Source organism: Lithobates pipiens, unplaced genomic scaffold (assembly GCF_037356315.1).
Source record: "Lithobates pipiens isolate NorthernLeopardFrog02 unplaced genomic scaffold, aLitPip1_a1.2 Scaffold_8, whole genome shotgun sequence".
Lineage (NCBI taxonomy): Eukaryota > Metazoa > Chordata > Amphibia > Anura > Ranidae > Lithobates > Lithobates pipiens.
The window spans coordinates 573,833,270-573,860,180 of record NW_027507903.1 but is presented as its reverse complement, the minus strand read 5'-3'; the positions used below and the strand labels follow the sequence as shown (position 1 = coordinate 573,860,180).

Sequence of the window (26,911 nt, the reverse complement as noted above, 5' to 3'; positions counted from 1 at the left end):
AATAGTTGGTTATTATTAGTAAGTTAGTTATTTTTTTGGATTTTTGAAATCTTGGATTCATGATTGTTCAAATTTACGAATTTACTAATTATTGAATTTACGAATTTACTAATTATCTAATTTACGAATTTACTAATTTACAAATACAGCATCTAAACGAATGGAACATAACGAATTCGGATTTTTCCGAAGTTACAAATTTATTCGAAATAACGCAATATGATTTCAATCATAATGAATGACCCAAAAAAAAGAAAACGAAAGCAAAAACTAAACAAATTTTTCGGCAGTGCACATGTCTACTTTCTATATTATAAAGCACACCACGCTCTTCACCTTGGATCCCACTGTTTATTCATGCCAAATAATAACTTGTTTCCACAGCCAGTTTGATACTATAGTGTCATAGAGACACCACAATAACAAACTTATGTTGTATTGAAAGTATCTTTGCTGTAACAATTAGGAGAAAAAGAAAGTAGTCTGCAACAATGTAGATTATACTTACAAACTGCTGTCACCACAGGATCCTCTTATGCAGGTAAAAGATGTGTAAGCCTGAGGAACACTGAGCTTTTAAGAAGAACCACAAGTGAAAATAAAATAAAATTGTAACATATAAATAACAAAAATATACAATAAAATTGTTACATATAAATAAAAAATATATACAGTAAAGCCCCATACACACTATCCTGCTGAAATTTTTTAGTTTTTTTTTTTGACCTGCACCGCATACTAGCTCATTATGAAATACTTACCTTAGAACGAGGCTCCGACATCGGGCCCGATCCACGCCGAGGGAGCTGACATGTTCCCTCGGCATGTCTTCCGGGTATTGCTCCGGCGCTGTGATTGGCCGGAGCCGCGATATCGTCACTCCCTCGCATGCGCGCGGGAGATTTCTTTCCGGCAGGGTCCGGCGTCTGCCGGACTTTCAGCCGAGAATCCCCTTGTGCGCATGTGCCGCTGCAGTCAGTGGCGCATTGTGAGGGGAATATCTCCTAAACCGTACAGGTTTAGGAGATATTTTTTTTACCTACAGGTAAGCCTTATTATAGGCTTACCTGTAGGTAAAAGTTAAAAAAATGACTATACAATTGCTTTAAAGTGGTGGGCCAGCAAAAAAAAAAAAAAAAATATTTAAAAGTCAGCAGCTACAAACATTGTAGCTGCTGACTTTTAATAAGCGCTTACCTTTCCAGGGTGTCCGCGATGTCGGCCGCCCGAGGCTGACCCATCCCTCTGCTCTCGTGTCCCGGTGCCTCCATTCAAAGTAAGGGAAACAGGCAGTGGAGCCTTACAGCTTCAGTGCCCATTTCCTACTGCACATGCCCGAGTCGCGCAGCGTTTTGTGAATGGGGCGCGCTGTGTTTTGGAACACACACACAGTTCCCACAACACACAGCGCCCTATTCCCCAGAAGACAACGCGAGAAGGAGAAGACCCAAGATCACCCCCGAATAGGAAGCGGCAGATTAGGACGATCTGCCTAGCAACAGCCATTTCTGATAAGTGAAACTTTTTTTTTTTGGAGACTTTTTATGCATTTTTTTTTTTTAGGGTGGACCTCCCCTTTAATTGAACAAGCTGGGGTTAGAAGCTGATTGGTTTCTATGCAGAAGTGAGACTGATTTTGCACTCTGCAGCTTTAGTAAATAGAAACCTATATGTGATATATAAGGAATTTATACACAACAATCTCACCTTTTCCAGTGACTATATAACAACAATTGTGAAAATGTATTATATACATGGTTGATTCTTATATCTTGATTCTCTACCATCCATGCTCAAAGATAACTTGTGTACTCCAACTATGGAAGGCAGCTCACCATTTTGGTCTGACCTCTATTTTTTAGGAAAGTCACAAAGCTCTTATGATAACCAATGTTATGGCTCAGCGTCATAGAAATTCACATATAGGTTTGCTTCCTCTTCTGATACAATATGGTCAAAAATAAAAATGCAAGCTTCTCCTTGGGGTTCATTTATAAAAAAACAAAAACAAAAAACTGCTGTGCATTCAAACAGCCGTCACAAATAATCTCTGTATTCGGTGACTATGCTTATTTCCTATGATCATTAGCTCCATCTAATGGCCATAATGTAAATTTCTGATTTGAGGTATATAGATGGAGCTGATGATCATAGGATATAAAATAGGAAATGTAAACCTATTAGACACAATACAGGGATTACTGGTGAAGGTTCAGACATTTGCACAGAATTTTTTTTAAACATAAATAGACATCATCATGAAAAACTAAAAAAATATATTTTATTGAAGAATAAAAAACATACACTCACATTTGAGAAGTGCCAACCAGTAGTGCATAGAAACAATGCTTAGTACACAGCAGGAGACACAGCTAAAAGATGGTAGAAGTGGCCAGAAATGCCAAGATCGTGAGCAAAAAATTATGACGCCACCACAAGAACCCGACCTAGGTATGTTTCATCTGATGTCTTCGGGGGCTTATGGGTTACTGACATCATTACATTTTAACAGAATCATATTTACATACAAAGAAGTTTTAAACAAGTAAATATAATATACCATCCTATCTATTTATTAATTCTAGCAGCATAAGGGTGAAAAATCCTTGATGTTGATTGACAGAGCTTAGTTGAGCTTTAATGCAGCCACAATCCCAACATCACATCCGTTCTCAGGCTCCCTATTCTAATGAATGGACTTATAAAGCACTGCGTAAACTGTTGACATTCCCATATAATAATGTGTAATAATAATCCTCCATCTGCAGGTGGAATTAAAAGGCATAGAAGGTATAGAAACGTAACCACTTCAGCCCCAGAAGAATTTACCCCCTTCCTGACCAGAGCACTTTTTGCGATTCGGCACTGCGTCACTTTAACTGACAATTGCGCAGCCGTGCTATGGGGCTCCCAAACAAAATTGACGTCCTTTTTTTCCCACAAATAGAGCTTTCTTTTGGTGGTATTTGATCACCTCTGCGGTTTTTATTTTTTGCGCTATAAACAAAAAAATAGCGACAATTTTGAAAAAAAACGCATTATTTTTTGCTTTAATAAATATCCCCAAAAAATATATAAAAAATTAGCTTTTATTGATTGGTTTGCGCAAAAGTTATAGCGTCTACAAAATAGGGGATAGTTTTATGGCATTTTTATTGCTAATTTATTTTTTTTACTAGTAATGGCGGCGATCTGTGATTTTCATAGTGACTGCAACATGGTGGACACATCGGGCAATTTTGACACATTTTTGGGACCATTAGCATTAATACAGCGATCAATGCTAAAAAATTGCATTGATTATTGTAAAAATGTCAAGGTCAGTGAAGGGGTTAACAACTAGGTGGCTTGTAGGTGTTAAGTGTGTCCTAGGGAGTGATTCTAACTGTGGGGGGAAGGGCTGTGTGTGACATGTCATTGATCCCGATTAAAGGGAGCTGTGATCAGTGACAGTGTCATTAGGCAGGATGGGGAGATGCTTGTTTACATTAGCATCTCACTGTTCTTCCTCACCATGAGACAATCACGGGTATGCCCGCGGACATCGAGTCTGCGGGACCCACGATCACGGTAGCCACGCAAGCCGCCTCTTAAAGGGCAACGTACAGGTACATTAATCTGCGTACGTGCCCCCTTCTGCCGCAGCATATCTGCGCGAGGTAGTCGGGAAGCTGTCAAAGTGGAAGTGTCGCCCTCCCACCCTTTCTGAAGTCCCCCCTAGTTTATGCAGACAGGGAATACTGTCTGCATAAACTAGGGAATAATGATGCACCACCAAGGACAGTGTGTAAGCGACAAGTTGGGTTTAAAGGAGATGGGCAGCATGACCGTTGTCCTCTGCTGAGTCGGATCTGAAATGTCATATATGTGACATTTGTGTGTGTCCCAATTTTTCCTCTTTTGATCCCTACAGGTGGAACTGGATGCAAACTGATTTCATTTGGGCTGATGAACCTCAACAAACCCAGATGTGGGCAGATTTAGGCAGACGCATGTCCACTTACATCCAACCACCCATAATGATACATTGCAGTCCATTTTTGATCCGTGTAATCATGGAATGCCCATGTGAATGGGGCTTTACAGTTGGCGCAAAAGAATATTAGTCACATGGAGAGAGCACGAGTGCCAGCTCATAGATTGGCATTGTGAGAATGAGCAGTAAAGCACCCATTTGTGGGGGATTTCCTAAAACTGGGGCACTCAGAATCTGGTACAGCTGTATATGGTAGCCAATCAGCTTCTAACCTCAGTTTGTTCAATTCAACTTTTACAATAATACCTGGAAGCTGATTGGTTTCTATGCAGAGCTTCACCAGATTTTGCACTCTCCAGTTTAGTAAATCCCCCCCCCCCCCCCCCGCTATGTGCCACTCCATAGCAAAAAGCAGAGCCATGAGTAAATATAAATGTTCTCCTGTACATATATAATCAAACGTTATACATAGAGACAAGTTATTTTTTATTTTAAACACTGATAACATTATTTGCATGAAGCTGATCTTTTATAGATCATTTCTATGGAACGTTTTCTTTACCTTCCGGACTGTGCAGAAACAATGACTACATACGACATACTACAGCGCCAGATACAATCAGTGCATAACCGGATTTTCCATCCCACACATTCTAAATGCAAAGATGGGGCTGACCAGCTGATGTAGCTGGTTTTACCGCATGTCAACACATTGTCAGATCCGGCCTAATCTACCAGATCAGTGTAAGGATGCCAAAACGTCTTTGTCACATTTAGGTGACGGCTGATGGACCACGCCACCCTCCAGCCAAGGAACAAATTATAGTAGGCCCCATATTTTTCCCGTGAAAGGTTTAATTTAAGATCAAGATTTACTTTAACGCAAATGAGGGGTCCACTTCCCTGCCAGCCCCCCACCACCCAAACAAACTGAAAATAAAACAAAATCTATACACTGTGTCCTGGCTTCTGAAAGGTGTAGTTGGAGGCAATGCTCCTCACGGCTTCCTCCATGGCTACTCAAATTCTCATGAGGATGCCCTCCTGCAATGGGCTGAGATGTAGTCTTGCAGGAATTTAAGTGCCCACTGCCCAGTTATCCCAAGAGGCAGTGTTAAAGTAGAACTAAAGGCACAATGGAACATTGTATGAAATACTCACCATCATTTTATTTTCCTGGTGCTAATCCATTGTAGCATACGTGTGGTAGTATGCTTCCATATGGGCTACAGGAAAATGGAAAATTTTATCAAATACTTACCGTCATTTTCCTTTCTTGGCACCACTACTACATGTATGATGCCATGTTGGAACCAGGAGAACTTTTTTCCATATTGGGGTGAGAGAGGGGGGGGGGGGGGTTATAACCCCTGTCAGTATTTTTGTACCATTTGTGTCCTATTGGCAAGATTTCCCTTCACTGTGTCCCACAGCCAAAACATGTAGTGAGAGGAAAGCCCTTACCTGAAATAGTGTTTCCATTGGATGATTTCCCCTCTATTTCTGTGTCAGCCAAAAATTATTTTCACTTTTGGTGATAACTGTAGACAGGACAAATGGAGAGGGTGATGTGCCTTAAAGGGGGCACAGACAGACATGAAAACCTGACATGTGTTCTAACTCCTCTATACTCTATCCAAAACTTTAAAAAAAAGTTTCTTCTTTAGATATGCTTTTAGGCAGTGGTCTCCAAACTGTGACCTCTTACTTTGTTGGCCCTTGGAGTACAATTCCTCACTGATGGAGCATAATTTCTTCCACAAATGCCAACGATGGGGCACATTCTACCCACTAATACTAGTGATGGGGCTTTGTTTAGCACCACTGATGCTGGAGGATTTTGTACTCCCACTGACCACAATCCAGCCTCCCTAAAGTCTAAAGGACAGTAAATTGGCCCTTTATTTATAAAAATTGGAGACCCTTACTTTAATCCCATTAAAGAAGAAGAGAATGTGTGCTGCATTTCGAGGTTTCATAATTTGCCAAGTCACAATTATTAATTCTCCATTACTAACGCTAGTTTACAAGACCGACTGCTTCCAGCTTGTCCTTGCTTCCGAGCATGCGTGTTTGTACTTTGGACTGTTGTCCGACAGACTTGTGTACACACACTCGGCTTAAAGCAGAGATCCACCCAAAAACGGAATGGAACTTTCACTTTAAGGGAGGTGACCCCCTGCCACGTTTGGCATGTAATTTTTTTTTGGGGGGGGGGAGCCACAGCCGGGCGCCCACACTTAGGCCACTTTCACACAGGACGGATCAGTAATGATCCGCCCCGTGATGATCCGCTCGCTCAGCGGGGATTGCTCCGTTGTCCCCGCTGAGCCGGCGGCGGACAGGGCGGTCTCCGAACACTGTGCAGGGACTGTCAGATCTCCGCTCTCCTCTATAGGGATCGGATGAGCACGGACCGTCTGTCCGTCTTCATCCGATCCGCTCTGCAGACGGATAGAAAAATAGGATTTTCCTCTGTCTGCAGAATCGGACAGTGGGAGGCCGACGAAATCGGATGTCTGCGGATGTTCATCCGCAGACACCCGCTATCCCATAGGGATGAATGTATGCCCGTATTTCATCCGCAAACGGATGGATGAAATACGGACATATCGTCCGCATGTGTGAAAGGGGCCTTACAGTGCTGCAGAGCGGAGGGGAAGAGGAGCGGGGGCTTTTCTCCCCCATATTGATGGACCCTGGGACAGGTAAGTGTCCGTTTATTAAAAGTCAGCAACTGCAGTATTTGTAGCTGCTGACCTTTTTTTTTTAACAGAACTCGGCTTTACGAATCTCCCTGGTGGGAACACGGCAAGAAAAACCTGACCTTTATAAATAATAAAAAACTTCCCTATACAAAATACTTTAAGGGGTTAAAGCGGGGCATGGATTGGTTGCTGTGAACGTCAGTTATTTCTCCGCTTCGGTTGTTATAAATTGGCTGCAATGTTTTCCTGTGCGGGTTCCAGCATAGCTATAGATTTCAGCTATATGATACATCTCTGTGATGGATGATTGTGAAGACATTTTTTAAATAAATTACTAACAAAGTCTCTGTGACACTGAGCAGCAGTCACCACTGCAGTAAATTCCCCTTCCTGTCACTTAGCCAAGGGAGACTTAAGGCTCATACACACTATAACAGGGATATGCAATTAGCGGACCTCTAGCTATTGCAAAACTACAAGTCCCATCATGCCTCTGGGTGTCATGCTTGTGGTTGAGAGTCTTGCTATGCCTCATGGGACTTGTAGTTCTGCAACATCTGGAGGTCCGCTAATTGCATATCCCTGCACTATAAGAAAATCGGGCGAGGATTTTTGTCCAAAGAACTTTCGTACAACTTTCGACAGCTAATTCCAAATTTTCAGATGAAAATTCCCGACGGGATAAACTCCAGACTTTTTCTCGTATGGGAAAAGAACGAACGATTTTCGTTTAATGTGTACCGTTTTCGTATGATTTTCGCACAAGAAAGATCGGAAAAGAAAAACTGTGTATGATCAGAAACAATAAACAACAGACTAAAAGCCTTTGAATTTTCACTCATTGGCTCTGATTTGCTGTGCAACAAGGAGGAAAATCGGATGATCGTTTGCTCGAATTTCTTATAGTGTGTATCCTACATAACTGCTCAGAGTAGATGGGATTCATTTGTCATGTAGGCAGAGCACCTGGGTGAGATCTCGGGTAATCTCTGTCTCTGTGTATTGTCGATTTATATCACAAACTCCTTTATCTTTTCATCATCCTGTAAATGTTGGGGTTAGTTTGCATGCTAACTCAGGCTCTGGTATAGTCTTATCTAGCGCATTTAACTTTTTTTTTAATAAAGCTGAACTCCAGACAAACAGCTAAATACACATGAAAATTCTGAAATGCATATATATATATATATATATATATATATATGCCTATGTATCAGAGCTGTTTTACCTGTCTGGCAATTTGCTGTGCAGAACACATGTGATGCCGGTGCAATGCGAATTTAGCCATACAGATTGTATGGCTGAATTTGCATCATATTCAGACCAAAATGGTTCAAGATCCTTTTTTGGTCTGCACTGGAATCGAATTGCATGGGTGTTCACACCCAAGTAATCCGATTCCTATGCCATTTCACAATTCACACTGTGATCCGATCTGGGGGTGTTAGTAACTTTACATTGACACCCGTAGCGGTTCGCAGATGTCAGTGTGAATTGTCTGCGAATCAGGTGGGAACCCGCACAGGATTTGCAGGGTTTCCCACATCGCACCATTGTGAACCCTTCCTAACACTTAGGGGGTCTTGTCCCACCCCCAGCCTGTGACTGGACAGTGAAGGAGAAGCCGCAGACTGTCACTCTGCTCTCTCCTCCTTTCAGCGTATGCCTTGTTAGCACATGAGCACTGCAGCACATTTAATTTTTGACTCCTTTTGCCACTTCTTGCTCTCCCAGTGTTAGATCTGCAGTGTGAGGATTGCAAGATGCTAATTACAAGTCCATACCCCCCAACTTATTGAGATGGGAACGAGGGACACCTATTAGCAAAACTATGTAGACATAGGACACACTCCCTTAAAGGAGGATTACAAACAAAAAAAATGATTAGTTAAACCTACAAGTGCTTTTTTTACCACTAGTATTCCTTTATACTGGCTTTGTACACCCCGTACAGCCAATTTTACCTACAGGTAAGCCTATATTAAGGTTTACCTGTAGGTGCTTGAAATATCTCCTAAACCTCCACAGTTTAGGAGATATTTACTAAAATACGAGTGCTATGACTACGGCGCATGTGCCAATGTCATTTCTAATAGGGGCCATGCCGTGAGTGGCGACTCCCACACACATGCGTGGGAATGACGTCACGCGACTCCGAACAGTCACAGAGCTGGAGTTCGTGGCCCCAGAAGGAAGAGGGGCAAAGATGGACGCTCCCTGCTAGTGGGGACAATGGGGACATCGAGGGCTTCAGTGTCAGGTAAGTGACACATAATGGGCTACTATGCTTTACCTTTTCAGGGAAATAAAGAGGAAGTAAAACCCATCATTACTAATTGGATGAAAGGTTTACCATCGTGAAACACGTTTTGAAAGACAAAAAAAAGTGTATTTTGTATACAACTGAATAGATCAGACCAGAATGAGGAACAAATGAGGAGAAAAGTGGGACTTTGTTCCAAATCAGGGACAGTCCCTCAAAATCAGGGACAGTTGGGAGCTATGCAAGTCTACTTCAGGTATTTTCACTGCCTACATTTAAAAGAGAAGTGTGGCTAACAATTTTGGTTGGCCAAACTTCTCTTTTGGGTCACAGAAGTACAATTACTAATGTATTGCTTTGCCCCAAAGTCAGTTGATATGGGGTCAGTTTTTTTCTACCTAATGTGGGTCTTTAAAGCCCCACTCTGGGGGAGCCTTCCCCCTACCTATTCCCCTCTTCCACTGCTTCTATCTGAACGCTGGGTTTAAAAAAGAAATTAAATTCTCTTAATCTGCGGTCACGTGATGCTTCAGGCTAGAGTCTCCTCCTTTTGTGCTTACTTCATGCTCGGGGTTCTTCTTCAGGTGTCCACTCAGCTTGAAGGAGGACAGATTAATTTGGCCCCAAAACAGCTGGGGACTATGGATAGTACCAGTTGCATTCTGTTCATCCATCTTCATTTTGAAGGGACTGTCTCAATTCTTAGGCCGCGTACACACGCGGGGACTGTTCGCTCAACTTTGTCCGCTGAACAGTGTTTCGGCGGACAGTCCGCTCGTGTGTGGGCTTCAGCGGACAGTTTCAGCGGACAGTCTGACGAACAACGTTTTTCGGAAATTCCGTAAAACTGTCCGCTGAAACTTGGTTTGAGCGGACAGTCCGCCCGTGTGTAGGCTTGTTCGTCAAACTAAGTTCCGCGCATGCTCAGAAAGGATTTACACGGCGAAGGTTGCATTGCAGTGTATAGGACGTGGTATTTCTAGTCCCGTCGTACGTGCCGTTCACGTCATCACGCAAGTTTCAGCGGACTGTTCGTTTGTCGTGTGCGGCCAAGTCCGTCCATGTTAATTTTGAGCGGACTGTCCGCTCAAACTGTTTGACGAACAAAGTTGGGCGAACAGTCCCCGCGTGTGTACGCGGCCTTACACTCTACGCACCTATTTACACTGAGCTTGAGCTTTTCTCAGACAATTTTTGAAGTGTTTTTGCTTTCAAATTTTTATCTTTTCAAGTTTTTGTAATTTTTTTTGCTGACCAATGGAAACGAATATCTGTGATACCATATGTCATTGTCCCTGGTTGTTCTATGTAGTATTTTGGTGTCTTGTGTTATCAGAGGTCTGAGCCATGTCCGCTTTACAAGGTTTCTTGGCAACAACTGCTGCATTGTTGTTAGAGGACGAAGAGAAGAAGAAGAGGTGAAGATACTGGATCCATCCACTGGAAAAAAGAGAGGCCAGTTTTGGAACATGTACCGGTCTGGGAAAACTTCACGCCCAATTTCTTCACAGTCCCTCTGCCGCTTGCCACAGTTTTGGTAACGGGAATCACTGGGGTCATATAGGTTCTTGTTGGCCTACACAAGGTAGAAGAAAGTCTTTGCATCCAACATGAACATTCCTGACAGGACACTCAGGTGTGAATGGGCACCATTGCATATAATGGGATCCTTCATGATGGGCAAGGTCACATTTTGGGAAACCCATGATAGATCTATCAGGTGGGAGCTGAAGGGGGCAGATCTAAGAATAAGCATGTTGCATCAAACCTTCAGACTGGGTTCACACTGGAGAACGCAGCAGCTCACAGCAGGAGTCCTGTGCGTCTCCATTCCCTGATTCAGGTCTGATTTCAGCCTGAATTTGGACCTGAAACAGACCAAAAGACACACAGGGCTCCTGTGAAATTCACACCAGAGAAGCTGTGGGGATGTGTGAGCCGACTCCATAGAGAGCTGGTCACAGTCTCCTGCTATGCAAATTTTTTTATGCAGGGAAACCCGCATCCAATTTGCAATAGTGTGAGCCCAGCCTAAAGGGTGTTATATTATTGGGGTGAAATTTAAACAGGTTGGTTACATTTTTGGAACCAAGTGGTGAGAGGTGTGCCTACTGCCATAAGAGTCACAGAGTGTAGTGCTGGAACTACCTAGGTCGCAAAGGTTACACTTGCAATCAGGACCTGGCGTTCCGCCACCATGACAGCAAGAGGAACATGTAAAGGGGTCAAACTGTGGAACTCGGTTCACACTGCTGCGACGCCAAAGTTGTGCAACTTGCTTGCAATTTCCTTGCGACCTGCTTGCAACTTTTGTGATTTAAAGTATTACTAAACCCAGGACTCTGCATTCACTATATGTGGTCTCCCACAGTGCACAGAACATGGAAATTCCATTATTTTATTAAATATAAACTGCTAAATGCCTTTTCTCACCATCAGTATATAGCAGTTTTGTGACTTCTATCAGTGTGCAGCCGAGCACTGGTTAAAGCTTGTAGGAGGCGTTTTCATTCTCCTCTGATTGTGCTATGAGGCGTCATGGCCCCTAACCCTCTGTCTGGATAGTGCTGATTGGCCCTGTGCTGATCACATGCACAGTCCCAAGAAAAAAAAACTCTCTTGCAATACACATCAAACTGAGCATGTGCAGAGTGCCTCCGAGGCTCTATTCTAGCAGCAGATAAATTGGGGACAGTGGAAAAGGGGGAGGATCAGAGAAGACAAGATCAAACAGCCTTTTTACACAATGCGAAGGACTAACCCTTTAGGTTCCACAGTGATTATAACAATCATGCGTTACTGCTTATACAGACTCATTTTACTGTTGTGGGTTTAGTAGTGCTGCGACTCGCATCGGGTCCCACAATGGAAGTAAAGGGCCCCCGGATCAGTTGGAAGGACCCTGGGCCTAAGGGGAAGGAAAGGGAACCTGGGACCATTGGAAAGGGTCCCAACGGTCAAGGGGGCCCTTCTTGGTTTCTTGCATTGGGGTCCTGAATGTTCTAGTTATGCCTTTGTAACAGTGGATCTCAAGTACTGTATAGCAAGATAAGTATGCTACTGCCTAAAATGAACAGCTAAAAAGCGCTAACTATGACAAGAGGCAGTATATACACATTTATTCTTGCTCTGTTTCAAGGCTGATCTCACTGGGAACACTGAAAAAATCTAGAGGCATTTACAAAATTATACATGTGACAACCTGAGAAATAAAAGGTCATCTGCAGTCCAAGTTCAGCAAGTTCAAGTCTATAGCAACTTTTGGGTACCATGATGAAATGACACCATTTCTCTCACTTCCTGACTTGTCACCAAGAGAAAGAATAGAGTAGAGAAGGGCTACAATCCTATCACTGCCAATGCCCCATTGGGCGACTGCCCCTCATTTCCTGTTCTGGTGACACCTTACCCAAACCCTAATGTACACAGTGTCTCCATGACATGTAGAATCCAAGCATAATAATCCCACCACACACGTGAAAGTAGCTGTAAGCGGGTGCTGCATTAACCAATAGCTGGAAACTGGTCATATGCCTCATGGAGGGGTCCTTTGAGGCTCAAAAATTTCATTTTTGCAACTATGATGTGATTGCCAAATAAATCTTTGGGCTTGCTCTAGAAAGCCCTGATGAGCTGGTGACATACATCTCACCCTGACATGAATGAAGGGTAGCAAATCTCCCCAACAGGGACACGACAACAAAAGCCTAGCAAGTTCCAACCGCACTTCATCCAAAACATGTCTTTGCTTAATTCTAAAGGCTAGGGTACAAGATAGACCGACTCCCTTACCACCAACATCCCCCTACCTACATGAGCTTATCTCAAAGTATGTCAAATATTCATCCATACAATGAAGCCTTAGATATGGAAGCAGCCTGTGCATGAAAACAGTATTTTTTTACAGGAAACTTTAAAGAGGACACATGCTTACGGCAACATAGCAAACAGTTCATGAGTAAAGTATATACAACAAGACGTTATCAGAAGAGCTATTTCCCGCACAACTCCTAAAATGTGGTACATTGTCCATTATCTAGCAAATTCCTTTCCTGAATAACCGTCATCTTATGTGGAGGCTGTTCTGCTGGATGTAGAAATGTGCATAAACCAAGATCACTTACAATGTAAGCTAAACATTCCGTACTGACGAATGTTACTTATGATAAAAGATCCCTGATATCGCTTACTTAGAAATAATGTAAAGGAAGATTTGTAGGTTGGCCATGAAAGCTCAAGACTACAGCAACAAGACTTCACATCCTTCTACACCTTTCTCCTTGTGTCTTTCTGTTGCTTATTGGGTTGGTCTATAGAAGAGAAATTATTTTGTGATTCTAGATAATTCCAGGTGAACCATTTAGGACACAAATGAAAGACATACAGGGAGCTGTACTATCTTCTAAGGCAGGGGTCTCCAAGCTTTCCAAACAAAGGGCCATTTTACTGTCCCTCAGATCCTAGGAGGGCCGTACTCAGGATCAGAAAATCGTACGAAAAATACCCCTTTCCTACGATAATCTGATCATTCGAAATTATCCGAAAGGAAACACGCAAAAACAATTCTCGTATGGTACCAGATCGTACAATTTTCGTTTAATCATAAAATACAATACATACAATACAATTTTCCTCTGAAAATACAATACATCTCTTCCAAATGTTTATTCTGTTTTACGAGAACTTTTGGAACTTTAGTAACCTCTTCATTTTCGATATGGAGACAAAAATAAAAAGCACAATAGAGCCCCCATCATTGGTATTAGTGGGAGGAATAGTGCCCCATTGTTGGGTGTCAGTCAGGGGCCTAGTGCCCCATCGTTGGGTGTCAGTGGGAGGAATAATGCCTCATCATTGGGTGTCAGTGGAAGGAATAATGTCCCATCGTTGGGTGTCAGTGGGAGGCATAGCGCCCCATAGTTGGTGTCTGTGGAAAGAATAGTGCCTCATCATTGGGTGTCAGTGGGAGGAATAGTACCCCATCATTGGGTGTTAGTGCATAGGAATAGTGCCCCATCCTTGGTGTCCGTGGGAGGTATAGTGTTCTAACCTTTCTTTCACTGGAAGAAAGTATGCCCCATAGTTAATGTCAGTGGGGACTCCATGAGTCGGAGTCGGATAGCGGGTCCCGCGGACTCGATTGGCGCGGGGATACCCGCGATAGTCTCACGGGGAGGAATCCCCATGAAACAAGCATCTCCCCGTTCTGCCAGCAGCAGTGACACTGATCTCAGCTCCCTGTGATTGGAGCAGAGATCAATGATGTGTAAAACACAGCCATGCCCCCCACAATTAGCAACACGCCCCTACACTGCCATTTCCTGGTTAGCCCCTTCACTGCCAGTGTCATTTACACAGGAATCAGTGCATTTGTATAGCACTGATTGCTGTATAAATGACAATGGTCCCAAAAATGTGTCAAAAATGTCCGATGTGTCTGCCATAATGTCACAGTCACAATAAAAATCGCTGATCGCCGCCATTACTAGTAAAAAAAAAAATATATTAATAAAAATGCCATAAAACTATCCCCTATTTTGTAAACGCTATAACTTTTGCGCAAACCAATCAATAATCGCTTATTGCAATTTTTTTACTAAAAATATGTAGAAGAATACGTATCGGCCTAAACTGAGGAAAATAATGTTTTTTTATACATTTTTTGGGGGATTTTTTTTGTTTATAGCGCAAAGAAAAAAAACTGCAGGGGTGATCAAATACCACCAAAAGAAAGCTCTATTTGTGGGAAAAAATGGATGTCAATTTTGTTTGGGAGCCATGTCGCACGACCGTGCAATTGTCAGCTAAATTGACGCAGTGCCAAATCGCAAAAAGTGCTCTGGTCTTAAGCCAGCAAAATGGTCCGGTCTGAAAGTGGTTAAGCTTTGACAAAACGGAACCTAGAAGCTGATTGGTTTCTATGCAGAGCTGCACCAGATTTTGCACACTCAAGTTTTGGTAAATCAACCCCTATTATGTTGCTCTTTCCACATTGTCCAATCAGAGAATATATAAGATATATATATATATATATATATACATATATACTGTTATTATATATATATATATATATATATATATATATATATATATATATATATATATATATATATATATATATATATATACACACATATACATATACACATATATATATATATATATATATATATATATATATATATATATATATATATATATATATATATATATATATATATATATATATATATATATATAAATGTATTTTTTATTTAATTTTTTTTCCCCTTGCATACGTTGTAAGCACTTGTAATTGTAACCTATTGCACTGAAAAAAATCACTGAGTCACTGTTGTCCTCTTTTAGTTAAAAGGCATTCTTCAGCATTAAGGATCAATGCTGTTGAAGCTGGTAGCCTGGTACCTGTGAGTCATTCCCAAACAGGGCACCGAGTCCTGTCATTATGGTTGGGTTGGCAATGAATGTGTGAGATGCTTGCCAGCTGTCTGAGAATCAGAGATCATCACAACACTTATTCTTCATGTGTATTAGGAAGAGATTTCTCTTCTGCTGAAAGCCTTATCCCACAGAGATGTATGATCAGAGCTTATCATAAAAACGAGAGAAAAGAAAAAAAAAACCACATGTCCTACACAAACTGTTAAAAAGTTCTAATCTACTGTACATGTGTGGTGACAGCTGTTTATGATAATGACGGAGTGTGGGGTTTTACCAGAAAGTGCAATGAAGCGTACCATGTATCCAAAGAATAGGAAGTCCCCGTAGATGTTGTCTGATTAAATGTCTATTTCCACTTTGCAGGTTGCGTGGGCTGATATTTCGCTCACCCACGTACAGTAGAAAGGAGGCTGCCTACTCAAGACCTCATCACATCGCACCTTGGAGGCAGACCGATGACAGGTAAGTCACTGCAAGCCAATGTACTGTCATAGCTGATAATAAGAGTATTTGTGAGTGTGAGTTCTTTATATGGGTCATATAGGTACAGCTACTCACTACATCGAACTCAATTGAGCATACACTCTCCATTTAAGCATTTTTATTAGCAAATTAACTGAATGCCATTTGAAAGGACTGCTGAAAGGGTTAAATTTTTAGGAAATAGTTTAGAATTTTATGCAACCTCCCTTAAATATATTTATACCTCATATACAATATACAGTATTTATTCTATTCCATTACACATATATACACATACAGTATGTATAAACAGTATAATTACATGTTACAATTACATTACATGCGGTCCCCTAGTCACAAACATCTGACTTACAAACGACTCCTACTTACAAACGGAGGGAGACAATAGGAAGTGAGAGGAAATCTCCCCCTAGGAAGGGAAATTCACTCCTGTAATGCCGCGTACACACAAGCGGACTTTCCGACAACAAAAACGCGGGATTTTGTCCGAAGGATGTTGACTCCAACTTGTCTTGCATACACACGGTCACACAAATGTTGGCTAACAATTACGGACGTAGTAACGTACTACACGCACGTGATATCGCCATTACGAACGCTAGTTTTGCAAGACTGAATGATTCCGAGCATGTGTGTTTGTACTTTGGCCTTTTGTCCGATGGACTTGTGAACACACGATCGGAAAGTCCGATAACAAACGTTTATTGGCAGAAAATTTGAGAACATGCTAGCCAACATTTCTTGGCGGAAAGTCCGACAATAAATGTTTCGATGGAACATACACACGGTCGGATTTACCGCCAACAAGCTCACATCCAACATTTCCAGTCGGAAAATCCGATCGTGTGTACGGGGCATTACAGTTATTATGGGGAAAAAGGTGTCTCCACTGATGCTTTATCACCAATCCTTGTTTCCACAACAGCCCAAAATGTTCTAAATCCAATCATCTTTAGGACAGAAAGTGAGGTGAAATCTTCTGAACAGGGGCACAGACAGCAAAACAAATGTTACAGGGATGTTAACCCTTCCCTATGCTATCCAAAAAGCTTAAAAATAGTTTTTTTGGCTGGAGCTACACTTAAACAATGTACCTGTTCCGAACAGATTCAACATAAGAACAAACCTACAGTCCCTATTTTAACACTTCACATTTTCGCGATGAATACAAGGCATTGTCTGATTGGACGAGGTGGAGATTGTTATGTCACTGCCCCAACTCTCCACTTTGTCCAATCAGAGAACACCTTATACTTGTTGAGAAAAATGCAAGGTGTTCTGTGAATGGTGCCCATTCTGAATAGGCAACCTTTAGTGGTACCAATGCAGCAGGACAGCAGCGATCACTGTAGTAGTGGCACCTACAGTGGTGTGAAAAAGTGTTTGCCCCCTTCCTCATTTCCTGTTCCTTTGCATGTTTGTCACACTTAAGTGTTTCGGAACATCAAACCAATTTAAACAATAGTCAAGGACAACACAAGTAAACACAAAATGCAATTTGTAAATGAAGGTGTTTATTATTAAAGGTGAAAAAAAATCCAAACCATCATGGCCCTGTGTGAAAAAGTGATTGCCCCCTAAACCTAATAACTGGTTGGGCCACCCTTAGCAGCAACAACTGCAACCAAGCGTTTGCGATAACATGCAATGAGGCTTTTACAGCGTCCTGGAGGAATTTTGGCCCACTCATCTTTGCAGAATTGTCCTAATTCAGTTACATTAGAGGGTTTTCGAGCATGAACGGCCTTTTTAAGGTCATACCACAACATCTCAATAGGATTCAGGTCAGGACTTTGGCTAGGCCACTCCAAAGTCTTCATTTTGTTTTTCTTCAGCCATTCGGTGGTGGACTTGCTGGTGTGTTTAGGATCATTGTCCTGCTGCAGAACCCAAGTTCGTTTCAGCTTGAGTACACGAACAGATGGTCGGACATTCTCCTTCAGGATCTCTTGGTAGACAGCAGAATTCATAGTTCCTTTTATCACGGCAAGTCTTCCAGGTCCTGAAGCAGCAAAACAGCCCCAGACCATCACACTACCACCACCATATTTTACTGTTGGTATAATGTTCTTTTTATGAAATGCAGTTTTCTTTCTACGCCAGATATACTTGGACACACACCTTCCAAAGAGTTCCACTTTTGTCTCATCGGTCCACAGAATGTTGTCCCAAAAGTCTTGGGGATCATCAAGATGTGTTGTGGAGAAATTGAGACGAGCTTTGATGTTCTTTTTGCTCAGCAGTGGTTTTCTCCTTGGAACTCTGCCATGCAGGCCATTTTTGCCCAGTCTTTTCCTGATGGTGGAGGCATGAACGCTGACCTTAACTGAGGCAAGTGAGGCCTGCAGTTCCTTGGACGTTGTTGTGGGGTCTTTTGTGACCTCTTGGATGAGTCGTCGCTGCGCTCTTGGGGTAATTTTGGGTGGCCGGCCACTCCTGGGAAGGTTCACCACTGTTCCATGTCTTCGCCATTTGTGGATAATGGCTCTCACTGTGGTTCGCTGGATTCCCAAAGCTTTGGAAATGGCTTTATAACCCTTTCCAGACTGATAGATCTCAATTACTTTCTTTCTCAATTGTTCCTGAATTTCTTTGTGTCTCGGCATGATGTGTAGCTTTTAAGGATCTTCTGGTGGACCTTACTGTGTCAAGCAGCTCCTATTTAAGTGATGCCTTGATTGTGAACAGGTGTGGCAATAATCAGGCCTGGGTGTGGCTAGAGAAATTGAACTCAGGTGTGGACAACCACAGTTATAGTATGTTTTAACAAGGGGGGCAATCACTTTTTCACACAGGGCCATGATGGTTTGGATTTTTTTTCACCTTTAATAATAAACACCTTCATTTACAAATTGCATTTTGTGTTTACTTGTGTTGTCCTTGACTATTGTTTAAATTGGTTTGATGTTCCGAAACACTTAAGTGTGACAAACATGCAAAGGAACAGGAAATGAGGAAGGGGCAAACACTTTTTCACACCACTGTACAACAGTGATCTTCATCTTCAACAGGGATCCCACAGATAAGGCACATGCATAATTTCATTAGTCAAATCTAGACCAATGTAAGTTTTCTATAAAATCCTCACCTAAACTTCAACTTTAAATGCTCATTTAGTCTGGAGCAGCCATTCTCATCCAGGGTTCTAAAAAAACCTTGAGTGCCTCCAGAGGTTGTTATGGGTTCCTTAAAGCGGGGTTCCACCGCCGTTTGTTTTTTTTTTCTTCTGGTTAATTGCAATAATAATGTTTTCTAATTATGTTACTTACTTTTTAATGTTCGCTAAGTGTCTTCCTGACGTTTTTCGGTATTAGAAAGGCTTTATAAAAAATTCTCCTGACGTTTTCCATTTTGCCTGTGGGCATGTGAAGCCCACAGGCATTGTCTTCCGGGACACTGTGCTGCTAATGTCCCAACATGCACCGCCCGTATAATCTCCTATATGGGATATGGGCGCCACACAGACTCCTGGGAAATTGAAAAAACAATCCCAGGAGCCCGTGCGGCCGACAGGAAGAGCTGACCTGCAGCTGAAGCCCCGCCCATATCCACAGCAGCACCGCCCCTTTCCGGAATCTCCAGGAGCAGGAGATTTAAAAAAAGAAAAAAAGAGAAGATGACAGCAGCAAGGTAAGGGGGATATCCAGCGATTAGAGAACAAGATAATCCCATAGGCATAGGAGTAGGAATTCGGGTTTAAGCTGTGGCTGATTGACCTCCTATTTGATGGAGCCTGCAAAGTTTCGGGACCAAGCCCACTTAGCAAAGCCAGCAGAAAGACAACAATGATCTTTTTAGTTGTCTTTAGGGTGGTAGTCTGACCACCACTGTAAGTGTTGCATTCTTCCTACTTACCACTCATGCAATGGGTATTTTTCTCATTGACCCCCAATTAATTGGTTTTGGTAAGGGTTCCCTAAGACCTGAAAATTATTTGAGGGGTTCCTCCATGCTAAAAAGATTGGTTAAGTTGAGAGTTGAGAAAGGTTGGTCTAGGGGGATTTTTAAAACACTTTTACTTAACCGATCCTCCACTCCCCTTTGCTCTGGCAGTAGACTGTCCCTCACTGTCCTCACATCCAGACTTTCTGAGTCTGGAGTCTAGAACAAGTGTGCAAGATAAGGAGTTCTGACTTCATTTTGATTCTCGGATGCCACGTACACACGATCGGAATACTCGTCGGAAAAAGCTCTGATGGTTTTCCCGACAGAATTCCGCTCAAGCTGTCTTGCATACACACGGTCACACCAAATTTCGACCGCCAAGAACGCGGTGACGTACGACGGGTCTAGAAAAAGGAAGTTCAATACCCAATAGCCAATAGCTTCCATCTCATAGTTGAATTTGAGCATGCGTGCATTTTGGCGTGTCGGAATTGCATACACAGGATCGGTATTTCCGTTGGGAGAATTGAGAACATGCTATAAATTTTTTGCTGGAGGAAATTCGGACAGCTAAATTCCGATGGAGCATACACACGGTCGCATTTTCCGATGAAAAACTCTTATCAGTCTTTTGCTGTCTGAAATTCCGATCGTGTGTATGCGGCATAATTTGCATGTGTGTTCCTGGTAAGTGACTTGGAATGTATTAAAACCAGAGACAGCAAGGCAAGTAGCATTTTATATGGACATTTGTAATGCCTGCCTCCACATTGCTCCACATTTTCAGTGCAGATTTCTTTTGACTATGTATAATTTTTGCAATGTATCTATTACTTTATAAAGCACCTTTTGCCTGTTTTGTACATGTAAATAATTACCAAGGTTATTTCTAGTTCAATGTAAAACTTTAGGCCCCTTTCACATGGGCGCCTCCATTGGAAGGACTCCGCTTGCTCAGTAGAGGATTGATCCGCTGATCCCTGCTGAGCAGGCGGATGACAAATCTGCCTCTGCTCACTGTGCAGAGGGGAGAGGGACACAGTCCCGCTCTCCTCTATGGGCAGATCGGGTGAAAACAGACTGCCTGTCCGTTTTCATCTGATGATATTAGGACCACCATCTGCCTGGATAAGCAGACAGGATCGGATCAGATAGTGGTGGATGTCAGCGGACATGTCACCTCCAACATCCGCTGCTCCATAGGGGTGAAGTCACCATACACGTATTACCTTATTTGGTTGCAACTTGCCTCACCCTTATCCATGGGGTGAAGGGAGGGTCGGATCAGGTCCGTCAGAAAAACTGACAGGCGGACCTAATCGGACAGCCCATGTGAAAGGCCCTTATACTATTTTAGATGCATTTCTTTTCCTATATTATTTATATGTAAATACACAAACCATCTATTTACTTATAAAATAATCAGCTAGGTAAGTGATGCTTCTATCTTCAAGCATCACTCAAGATCACCGGACCATTTTTTACTCTCTTAGGGGGGAGATGATAAACATAGTAGTCAGAAATGCTTGATAGAGCACAAACATTTTCCAACCTGTCTGAAAAATCTGTATAGGTATGTAGCAGAGTGAAGGAGCAAAAGGTACAGTATGGACCGCTATTACTTTGAGTTGAGAACCACTGTGAGGTAGGGACCTTAAAGTGATACTAAACACACACTGTTTAATTTATATTGTCTCTTCGATTGTCTATTATGTATATTCTGTATACAGATGATGGCACTGTATTTATTTTTATAAAAAAAAAACTCCAGCCTATGACTTAGAATAAGAGGGAGGTGAAGCCTCCATCAATCTACATGTAATAGCTACATGGGCATGGAGGAGGAGGGGGAGAGTGGGATGTCATTTAGCACTGTGTATACACCCACATGTATGACTCTATTGTCACATGGGCTGCTCAGATGTAATAGGGAGGAAATGTTTAGCATAGTATCTCACTGAAAACTGAGCATGTGCGGAGCTGCCAACACTGCTCTGCAAAATCTCTAGCTGAATTGGGGATTTGCACAGAAGGTGGAGATAGAGAGCAGCAGGATCAACCAGGTTTTTGCAGAATACAGAAAACCAATCCCATAGTGACTCAGTATGAACAGAATGTAATACACCATTTATTGATAGTTTTTTAAGATGTGGATTTAGTGACACTTTAAGGACAGCCAAATATTTCCCCAGTTTCAGATATATACCTACCTGTCTATTGCTCCCTTTAATCATAAAAAGTTGTGGCGCTTGTAATCACCAGTAATTAGAAGCATTCTATTCCTCTGTGTTAACCACTTCCCCATTAAAAGCCTCATGTAGAGAGAACATTAATCTATATTCCCCCTTTACAGTTACCACATGCTCTTTACTACTAGTTGTGAGACGTGGCTGTCACTGACAATGAGCAGTGTTCCTGGTAATGTAATCACTATGTGAGACATGGCCTTGTTTATAATAAAATGGTAGGTCAGTCACAGCTATAATGGCATTTTTCTACGACCTAAAATTTTATTAAAAGGAACACAGTTAAAAAAAATCAATTTAAAAAAAATAAAATGAATAAAAATCTTTTTTCACTTTTTTTGTCTATTTGTTAACCTATAAAACAAAGATATCTTCAGGAAGTTTATTAAAAAGGTTATTTCAAAATTACCTAATGAATACTGGAATTGTTGAAATTGGAGTGGGCATCTGGGGGACAATGACCTCTGGGTTAAAGCTTAGCCAAAACTTTATGTTAATTTAGAATACAAAAGTGGTAGATTGCTGTGTCGCCATTTGAGAGACGTTACCTTATTTCTTGTCTAGTAAGGGAAAATGTCCCCACTTCCTGTCTGTTGGACTGGTGTCAGACAAAACATGAAATAGGGGAAATTCCCCCAATGTGAATACAGGGAGCAATAAAGAAAGTTTGTCTAGTAGAGTACGGAAGGTTTAGTATGTTTATCCGGATTTTATTGCAGGCTCTGTCCCCATGTAAGTGGCTACATCACTGAGAGTAACCACTATTACATAGTAAGGTCCTGGTAGATGAATGAGGGTGCGGCTCAGTCCCCAAAAATGAGATCTCTTAACCAAAGAAATTTCCCATGGGACTTTTGAAAAGCTGCACCAAACATCAACAAATCAACAATTATATATAAAAATGTTGATTTGTATTCACATACAAAAGTTAAAACCGTGACGTAGATTTCATGAAGCATAACACAGGACACAGTAAACAATTACATACTGCCATGTATACATATCAAAGTTGATATCCTGTCACTCAACACATTTCGTGAAACAAAGTTCACTTCTTCAGGAGAAAATTTAATTTTATAGGGTATTTGTGAGAGGCCATATCAGCAATTTTATATATTTATCTATAGATTATATATATATATATATATATATATATATATATATATATATATATATATATATATATATATACAGTATAACAGAAAAAAGAACAGAAATTTTTACAATGAACTATTCAAAAAGGTTCCTTCAACAGCAATAGCCAAACCAGCCAAGGCATAACTCACCCAACAAAATAACAGCTTTAAAAAACTTCAAAATCTCAAGTTCTTTCCTGGTAAGGAACAATGAAGTGTACTGGACAGCATGGGACTCATTCTGTCCGAGAGCTGTAGAGTGGGCAGGAAGCCACAACACAGAGGCCACACATGGTGGCGAAAGCCAAAGTATCAATCATAAGAGGGAAGACTGAAAGTAAAATATAAGATAAAGCTAATAAAAGGTCTAAAAAGGTGAACTAATATATGGGGCAAATAAGTAAAAGATATATGTGAGCTCCTCAAAGAGAGGGGTCAAAAGGCAATGCACTAAAAATAACTTCCAGAAAGTGAAGAGGAGGCCTAATCAAAGCACACCAGTAGGATCCCCCAAGAAAAAGAAAAGGAGTATAAATATAAAAAAGAAAAAAGAAGTAAAGGACCACAAAATGCCAATAAGGCAAATAAACTGTATACAACAACGTATCGTACCTAAATGTGACCATTATTTCCCCTAATGGAATCACATCCATCCAGGGTGTTCACAGCTGTGAGCATGGCCAAAAAGAAAACAGGGGAAAAAAGAAGGACCCCCCATATATATGTGCACCTGCCAGTGGACAAGGCGCCCAATCTAAACGTCATGTAGGGGAAGAGAAAGACACCCCCCAAGCCCTACCAAGCACACCACAAGTCGAAAGAACACCAGGGTGATGGTGGTCAAACAATCGAGCACACATGCGTTAGGCAAGGCAACGCGATGACACAATAGCAAACGCTTAACTAATACATTACAAATTGGCATTTTGTAGATGACTACCAGAAACAGTCAAATCTGTTGTTCGTCTCATTAATTTACAGTCCTGTATAACCAGTTTGCAATTGTTTCTCTGTCACCCTGCTAACTCTTTTACTTTATATTTTTTATTCCAGACCCTCCAAGAATTTTTCAGCGTAGAATGGACTAAATGTTCCTTTTATGGCTCAACGCTGATCCATGCAGGGTGTAATTCCATACACCAGCCATAACACAACTGCCAAGATGAGCATATATCAGCAATACTTGAATGTATCCAAGATTTTGGAACATTATAACTACACCAAGGGGCTACATAAAGACAACCCTTCAGCAATTTCCATCATATTTATCATCATTTGCTGCATCATTATTCTGGAGAATATTCTTGTCCTCATTGCCGTATTGCGCAACAAGAAGTTCCACTCTGCCATGTTCTTCTTTATTGGAAATCTGGCATTTTCAGACCTCCTTACGGGATGCGCCTACATTGCCAATATCTTGCTTTCTGGCAGAAGGACCCTCACCTTGACTCCTGTATCATGGTTCATCCGCGAGGGCACAGCTTTCACAACCTTGGCTGCATCAGTCTTTAGTCTGTTGGCCATTGCTATTGAGAGACATGTAGCCATCACAAAGGTCAAGGTCTACAGCAGTGACAGGAACTGTAGGATGATCCTCTTGATTGGAGCTTGCTGGGTTATCTCAATGGTAATTGGGGGCTTACCTATTATTGGCTGGAACTGTATTGGAAACTTGGAAGAGTGCTCCTTTGTTTTTCCTTTATATGCCAAAAAGTACATTCTGTTTGTAGTAACTATCTTCACCGCCATACTTTTATCCATTGTTATATTTTATGTCCGTATATATTGCGTGGTTAAATCCAGCCATGCTGAGATTGCAGCACCACAGACTCTTGCCCTCCTAAAAACAGTTACAATAGTTCTTGGAGTCTTTATTATCTGTTGGCTACCGGCCTTCACTATTCTCCTCATGGATGTGTCATGCAAAGTGAAATCCTGCAACATTCTTTACAAAGCTGACTACTTTTTTGGGTTGGCCACCTTGAATTCGGCACTGAACCCTATGATTTACACTTTGAGGAGCAAAGATATGAGAAGAGAGTTTCTGAGGGTTCTTTGTTGCTGGAGCTGTTTGCGCAGAAAAAAGACTCCAGACAGGTGTATGCTACATATACGTAGTTCTAGCTCCCTGGAACGCTGCACACAAAAACACTATTTTCCCACTTCACCTATTACAAAGGACTGCAATACATTTGTGTGAGAAAGTTGCCGTTCAGGGGTTTCTGAATATAAACACCTCAACATTCTGATGGTGGGTTGGTTGAAATGAGGTGACAACCACAAATGTGGTGTCTGGACTAAGGTACCCATCAGAAAATAGTTGGCCAGGAAGGTATTTCTATGTTGTCTAATTACATTTCCTCATATCTCTGGCTTAACCCAGTTACCTGCCAGATTTGAGGGCTATGTCCTGTAAAGGGAAAGTTCTCAAAAGTATTCAGCACTCTGGTTTACTTTTGTATACATTACAGAACAATCCAGTATGACAGAGGCTTAATGTGAAAATTATGTAAGTATTGTGAAGTCCCTATAGGCACTTTATTTAGAGGATATAAAAGTAATTATTCTGTATGTGGTAGAAAAAAAGGACTCAGCACTCCCTAAATGAATGCAGATCTAAGTTAAAAGACATTTAGCATCATAAATATATTGCAGTATAAAGTGCCACACAGGAAGGCAATCCTGTTATTATGAAGGTTGCAAAAAATTGCAGAAGCCCACAAGCTGTTAATATTAAAGTGTACTGTTTTCTCATTTGATTCCTGTATAGAAGACTACGAAACAGTATTTCTGGCACATAAATGCAATAGGTAATATGTACTGTTTTCTTCCACAAGAGAAGAGAGTAAATTGGTATCAATTGTATGCTGTTCTTGTCAAGAAGCACTTTTTGGGTATTTATAGGAACAGCGATTCTGGCTGATAACATACTGCACTTACGACAGGGCTGGACAAATGCCAAGAGCCAACATAAAAAGCCACCAAAATGATGGGCCTTTTTCCTGGCTTTGTTAGGAATCATGTACTATATGGCACATTACGTTTTGTACAGGTATGTTCTTATATGTCCATGGCTAGTGCAAGAGAAATTATGATTATGATCTTTGTGGCCAACATAGTTTGTTACGTTATAAACTTTGACAGGACAGTTGTGTCCCTGTGCCCACCAGTACTTCCAGCCACTTGTTGGCAGACATCAATGTAGCATGTGTTTGTCACATTAAACATAATCTCTTACCAAATTTTAGGTGGGAATAAATATTCAAGTTAGCCTCCTGACAGAGGAACAAAAAAAATATCTAAATCTTTTAGGGTGTGAAGCTACGTATCCCATAGTGCACAACCTGTCTCAATAGCTAACATTTGAAATACCAAACGTGCCTTTCTCAAAAATAACTATTGAGGCCTATGTTAATAGGCTTTTGCTGGCTTAAACTAGATTTGTAATCCTATACAAGCCTATGGAAAAGCAGGTCAGAGGAAGAGGAAGGTCATCAGCAGGCCAGTTGCACCTGTCAATGAACTTTTAATGATCTCAGAGGCATTTCAAACTGTGTCTATTGACACAAGTCTAAAGCATGTTGACCCAGGCTCTTGCTGTCTTACCTTACCTTATAAGACAGAATTGTATTTCTCAGTTAGCCCTTAGGCTGGGTTCACATATATGCGGCGTCGGTTTCTGTGCAGAGTCCAGTGCGGTTTCCATTCAGTGGTTCAGGTGTGATTCAGGTGCTCATTTTACACTTAAATCTCAAATGAACTGGACTGAAAAA

General features: G+C 41.5%; 1 protein-coding gene across 3 annotated transcripts in view; it reads left to right on the top strand.

The window, feature by feature from the left end:
• The window catches only part of S1PR2 (sphingosine-1-phosphate receptor 2), a 91,795-nt gene extending 65,903 nt beyond the window's left edge, over positions 1 to 25,892 (top strand). For all 3 annotated transcript variants that reach the window (XM_077470196.1, XM_077470194.1, XM_077470195.1), the window contains 2 exons: positions 15,752 to 15,850; positions 24,192 to 25,892. In XM_077470196.1, the coding sequence (XP_077326322.1) occupies positions 24,256 to 25,338 (1,083 nt within the window). In that variant the 5' untranslated portion in view covers positions 15,752 to 15,850; positions 24,192 to 24,255 and the 3' untranslated portion in view covers positions 25,339 to 25,892. The remainder of the gene's footprint in view (positions 1 to 15,751; positions 15,851 to 24,191) is intronic.
• The last annotated feature ends 1,019 nt before the right edge of the window (positions 25,893 to 26,911 follow it).